The sequence below is a fragment of the Paramisgurnus dabryanus genome, chromosome 7 (assembly GCF_030506205.2).
Source record: "Paramisgurnus dabryanus chromosome 7, PD_genome_1.1, whole genome shotgun sequence".
Lineage (NCBI taxonomy): Eukaryota > Metazoa > Chordata > Actinopteri > Cypriniformes > Cobitidae > Paramisgurnus > Paramisgurnus dabryanus.
Window position 1 is genome coordinate 29,468,218 of NC_133343.1, and position 6,435 is coordinate 29,474,652.

Sequence of the window (6,435 nt, forward strand, 5' to 3'; positions counted from 1 at the left end):
TTACAAACATATTTACCTGTGTAAAATAAATTAAGAGATTCAAAAGACAAAACTATTATTATATATATATATATATATATATTATTATTCTTTCCTTAGCTGTGTTTTATTTACTGTGTCTATTTCTTAATGATATTGGACAGCACTTTGGTACGCTCCATTCATTTTAAAATGTGCCATATAAATAAAGTTTGATTGATTGAATTATTTTATAAGTATACACACGCCCAGTGTTTTAATAACACTAGATTATAAATCTGAATTACAGCATAAGTGTTACTGAGGATGTTGTACATAAATATATATAACCTAAATAATTAATGCAGTAAAGGGTCAGATATGGTTTGGTGGTGATGTTAACGTGCATAACAGGGTGTGAGAGAACACAAGTAGATTGTACATTTACATTTATTCATTAGGTTGATTCTTTTATCCAAAGTGACTTTTAAATGAGAGAGCTGTAAGTTGAGAGTTGAAGCTCGAGAGAGATGAACAATATAGCAGTTTGACATAAAGTTAAACATGATAAATTAGATGATGTGTTTTCAGGCGTTTGTGTTTTAGATTGCACCTAAATTTTATTGTTTACGTATAAGGACTCAGATCTGCTCCAAACCAGTTTCTAGCATTAGGTATTTTTTACTTCCATTGGGTCATATTTACCAGTCCACCGTCGTCTAGTTTGAGAGTGTTTGGGGCTTCTGGGTGAAAGGTGACCCGCTGACCTTCGCTCTCGCGCTGCAGGTGATGAGCGCATTGAACCTCTGGCGTGCGCGCGGCAGGGCGACTCGACGTGGCACTGTAAGTGTTGTGTGTTTATTTATTTGCGCTAATGATTAACTCTAAAAGCCTATATATGTTTTATTAAGACGGGTACACGTGCATCCACCCAGCGTACAACTTACCTGCGCGTCCGCGTCTTCCCTCCCCTCGCGCGTGTGTAAGAGAAAGAGTGCGAGTGGATCATTGGTGCGTGTCACAACTTTTGATGGATTAGCCCACATTTAAGTCCTCGGGTGCGGCTCACTTTCCTCAGTGAACTGAAAAGTTCGCATCTCTACGAAACCGTTTTTCGCATCATTGTGAGAGCTGCGTAAAAACGCAAAGACATCATGCGCTTTCCTTCTTTTTCGTGGGTGTCCCTGTGTTCCGGAGGGAGCCACATCGGGTTCGTCCCTGCGCTCTTATCCGGGCTGGTGATGCTGGCGGCCGCAGCATCCACAGGTTGTCCCTCGTGCGCTCTGCCGGCGATGGAAAAGCGCGCGGAGGAGAAATACTTGATCGAGATCGCCAAACAACAGATCCTCAACAAACTCAATCTGCGCGAGAGACCCAACATCACGCATCCGTTGCCGCGCGCGGCGCTCATGACAGCGCTGCGCAAGTTACACGCGGGGCGCGTGAGGCAGGACGGGACTCTCGAACTGGACAATAATTTTAACCCGCTCGTGGCTAACCAGGCGTACGAGATAGTCAGTTTTGCTGATGTGGGTGAGTATTCAGAATCACGATTACTCAATGCATCCCTAAAAACTAAGAGCAAATTCAGATTGGAGTTGATTTAGAGAGACGCATATGAGCACGTGCTATCTTTGTGTTATCTTTATTTTAGCAAATACTGTGTAAAATGTGATCATAGATATGTTAGCTGTCTAGATATATTTCATTCAAATGTATGTTTCGCATTCTTGTACACTAAACGTATCATTCATTTAAAAAAAATGTTGGCATTATATGACAAAATCTAGAGCAGTGGATCTCAACCTTGAGCTGGATTCAAGGCCTTGCATTGTCCATAAGATTGGTTGAAAAACACTGTTCTAGATGTTGTTTCTCTAACAGTCTGTGTAAAAGCTTAAATGAACTTACATAGTTCTGTGCCTTTCCATCTCATGTAAGCTTGAACACATATTTTGATGATTTCATTTCAGAAGATGAAGTCTCCACTGGTTTCAGCAACCATCTGTCATTCCAGTTCCTTCAGGAGAAAGGTCACAGTGTGCAAGTCCTACAGTCGTCTCTGTCGCTGTACGTGCAGCCGGCCGAGGGTTCGCACAACGGCGGGCACGTGACGGCTGAAATCCACATGTCAGGGATTGGCGATGGCAATCGCACGCTGCTGGTTCAAAGGAGTGTGGAGGCCAAGCGGGGTGGGTGGCACACCTTCCCTGTTACCGGTGCCCTGCAGTCCTTCCTAGATGGGGACCAGCGGAGTCTCCGTCTGGAAGTCCAGTGCGAGAAGGAAGGACGCAATCTGTGCGGCCACGACGCCTCCGCAGACTCTTCCCATCAACCGTTTCTGGTCGCCCAAGTGCGGTTGCGTGACGACGGCTCCAAACACGCCCTGAGCAAACGTTCGCTGAAGTGTGGCGAGGACCCCAGCGTGTGCTGTAAGAAAGACTTCTACATTAAGTTCCGTGACATCCAATGGCAGGACTGGATCATCGCGCCAGAGGGCTACCACATGAATTACTGCATGGGTCAGTGTCCACGGCACATCTCCGGCTCACCTGGCATTGCCTCGTCCTTCCACGCCACCGTCTTCAGCCAGCTGAAGGCCAACGGCATCCACACGGCGGTCTCATCCTGCTGCGTGCCCATTCAGAGACGACCGCTCTCCATGGTCTACTTCAACTCTCAGCATATCATTGTTAAGACCGATGTCCCGGACATGATCGTAGAGTCCTGCGGGTGCACATAAAGAACAATCATGAGATAACAATAAAGTTTTTGTACAATTGTGTTATGCTGATAATATCACTCATATTAAATTTAGCCATTTCTACAGAACTCTCTCACAGATGTCAGAATTTTGGACCCAGAGTATTTGTACATAAATGACCAAAGTTTATCATGAGTCACAAGGATGTGAAATATTTCATCATCAAGGACTTTTGTAGGCTTTTCAGGTTTTCTCGCTAGTAAATGTTGAAATGCTCAGGGAATTCAAAGCCACTGTAAAATCCATAACGTGACACACTGTACTGAATAATGTCACCTGTGCACAGGCCACTGATCTGAACTCAGCCCGGTTACCCAACGCCACAGGTAAACATTTAGTTATTGCCACACGCCCTGGCAAAGGTCTGCTGGCACATCAGAATCACATCAATGTTTTAAGGTAACAGAAATCAGATCAGACAGAAAAATAATATTTCCTTCCTAATAGTTCTCAAAGCTTTTTGACTTTTGTTTACGCTAAGCACTTGCAAATGCAATACATGTGAGTACTGGCTTCTTTTAAGAGCCGTTTATTCGTTTGAGAGAGATGACATTTTTTAAATAATTAATAATATTAATAATAACTTCTATTTATTGAACATCTATCCATATGCTCAAGGTGTCTATACAGGTAATGTACAATAATCTACACTGTACATGTTACAAATGTATTTTTGTAGCATTTCATCATGTAGATTTTGTCTTGCATTGTTTCTCATTGTGTTTTAAGCACTTCCTGTAGGCATGCCTTTAATAAGTTTAATACTTTAAGTTTAAAGTTGCTTTATTTTGCATGTTTAGGCTTAATCGTTTTTTCCTGCATGTTTACAGTTTAAGCATCACATAAATTTTTTCCTTGTGCTTGTTTCTTTATTTAGAAACTTTAAGACTTAAACTTTCTCTTTCCATCACATGACAGTCATTTATCTGCATCTGCACTTTACTCGTTGGATATTAAATGTGTCTTTTTTTTTGTTTAAATCAAATCTGCATTTATGTGTGGGTTAGTTTTTCTTTTATGTCATTGTGTAGTTGTAATACAGTAATGTTCACAGTGTCAATACTATGGCGAACATGAAAGCGTTTCACAGGAGTATCTGCTCACACTGAGTGTAATTTCTATAATTTTATACTAAAGAATTATTTTCTAACATGTCCGATGAAATCTGTACTGTACTTAACATTGTAATTTTGTTGACAATGTGTAATTTTCTAAAAAAAATAAAATAAAGAAAAACATTTTGCCTACTGATTTTTACTTCCTATGCTTTCAGTTGAATACCAAATAAAAAAAATTAAATTAAAGGACAAACTCATCTGATACCTGACCTGTACTTACACATGTGTAATCCAGACAGATATTACACACTTTCTCTCTATATATGATGACTCTTCTCATGTTCATGTTAGCAAATTCTTTATCAGTTGACAAATAATTGATCATTATAAAATCAGTAAATTATCAGTAAAAGAGCAGTATTTCTGCGAAGACAATCAATAATGTCTAAAAGGCAAAGAGCGTGTTTCTCTTGGGCAAATAAATGAAGTGGTTTTTATAGATGTCTATATTTGTTGAGTAAACATCTATCACATTTATCTGGCATGATTTAAATATACTGTACAAAGATTACTGGATGGCTTGTGCATGATAAAAAAACATGTCTGTTTGGTTAAGTTGCAAACATGATTTTTGCATGAACTTCATAATTTCAAACATAGCCGTGTCCTACAACAAAAAACTCATTGTGACTGACAGATCAGATATTGCATCAGGAACAGACACATAAGTGCATCTGGTTGAAAAGGATAAACACTTTGGCACATTTCATCAGGTTGTGTACAGAAGAGTTGCATTTTGTCCCTGACTGTCTGTACGTGCACCTGAAATGCGTGAATCAACATGTAACTAAGATTAAAGTTGTTCATCTGTACAGACTTCGCCATTTCAAACATATCAATCGCCACGTCGACTTCTAAAGGCAGTTCACACACCCTGTGCATGTCCACTGCTTTGAGAACTGGAGAAATATTTAAACAAATAACTTTTTATATATATGACATTCACAAAAGAACAGCCTATGAAATACTTATGAAGAACAAAACCAACTGGACAGAGATAGATTGACCATAGAATTGGCATTTTCATTCATGGATTTTTTTTCAGCTTTCTGAAACATCCCTGATATTTTAACCCTCCATATGGTTTTGTTCATTATATCATCTCACTAAAATTACTGTAAATTTACTATATCACCCTAGCGTACTGTAGATTTACAAGATTATCATGTGTGCCGTAGATTCAATATGTTTAACTTGCACAATTACTAGATCACACCGGCATCTCGTACTCTCAGTAGATAACCCCAGTGTACTGTAGATTCACTAGATCATCCAGGCCTACCAGACATTCACTAGATCACCCCAGTGTACTGTAGATTCACTAGATCACCCAAGTCTACCAAACATTCACTAGATCACCCCAGCATACCGTGGATTCACTAGATCATCCAGGTCTACCAAACATTCACTAGATCACCCCAGTATACTGTAGATTCACTAGATCACCCAGGTCTACTAGACATTCACTAGATCACCCCAGGGTACTGTAGATTCACTTGATCACCCAAGTCTACCAAACATTCACTAGAATACCCCAGCGTACCGTGGATTCACTAGATCACCCAGGTCTACCAGACATTCACTAGATCACCTGACATACTGTAGATTCACTAGATCACCCAGGTCCACCAAACATTCACTAGATCACCCCAGCATACTGTAGATTCACTAGATCACCCAGGTCTACTAGACATTCACTAGATCACCCCAGCATACTGTAGATTCACTTGATCAGCCAGGTCTACCAAACATTCACTAGATTACCCCAGCATACCGTGGATTCACTAGATCACCCAGGTCTACCAAACATTCACTAGATCACCCCAGCATACCGTGGATTCACTAGATCACCCAGGTCTACCAAACATTCACTAGATCACCCTAGTATACTGTAGATTCACTAGATCACCCAGGTCTACCAGACATTCACTAGATCACCCCAGCATACTGTAGATTCACTAGATCACCCAGGTCTACCAACCATTCACTAGATCACCCCAGGGTACTGTAGATTCACTTGATCACCCAAGTCTACCAAACATTCACTAGAATACCCCAGCGTACCGTGGATTCACTAGATCACCCAGGTCTACTAAACATTCACTAGATCACCTGACATACTGTAGATTCACTAGATCACCCAGGTCTACCAAACATTCACTAGATCACCCCAGCGTACTGTAGATTCACTAGATCACCCAGGTCTACTAGACATTCACTAGATCACCCCAGCATACTGTAGATTCACTTGATCAGCCAGGTCTACCAAACATTCACTAGATTACCCCAGCGTACCATGGATTCACTAGATCCCCCAGGTCTACCAAACATTCACTAGATCACCCCAGCATACCGTGGATTCACTAGATCACCCAGGTCTACCAAACATTCACTAGATCACTCCAGCATACCATGGATTCACTAGATCACCCAGGTCTACCAGACATTCACTAGATCACCCCAGGGTACTGTAGATTCACTAGATCACCCAGGTCTACCAGACATTCACTAGATCACCCCAGCGTACTGTAAATTCACTAGATCATCCAGGTCTACCAAACATTCACTAGATCACCCCAGCATACTGTAGATTTA

The 6,435-nt window shown here is 41.0% G+C and overlaps 1 protein-coding gene across 2 annotated transcripts; it reads left to right on the forward strand.

The window, feature by feature from the left end:
* Positions 1-791: 791 nt before the first annotated feature.
* On the forward strand, positions 792-3,973 carry LOC135757795 (inhibin beta B chain). 2 transcript variants are annotated; one of them, XM_065272520.2, is made up of 2 exons: positions 792-1,491; positions 1,935-3,973. In XM_065272520.2, the coding sequence occupies exons 1-2, from the start codon at positions 1,113-1,115 to the stop codon at positions 2,699-2,701; spliced, it is 1,146 nt and encodes a 381-aa protein (XP_065128592.1). In that variant the 5' UTR covers positions 792-1,112; the 3' UTR covers positions 2,702-3,973. The 2 variants fall into 2 exon arrangements, with proteins under 2 accessions (XP_065128592.1, XP_065128591.1); XM_065272519.2 differs by having other exon boundaries at positions 798-1,491; positions 1,932-3,973.
* The last annotated feature ends 2,462 nt before the right edge of the window (positions 3,974-6,435 follow it).

What these genes read in the sequence shown, in the direction of transcription:
- LOC135757795 (XM_065272519.2), top strand. Translation starts at nt 1,113, where the DNA reads ATGCGCTTTCCTTCTTTTTCGTGGGTGTCCCTGTGTTCCGGAGGGAGC. An exon ending in AGTCAGTTTTGCTGATGTGG is followed by an intron (nt 1,492 to 1,931) that starts GTGAGTATTCAG and finishes ATTTCATTTCAG; the next exon opens with AAGATGAAGTCTCCACTGGT.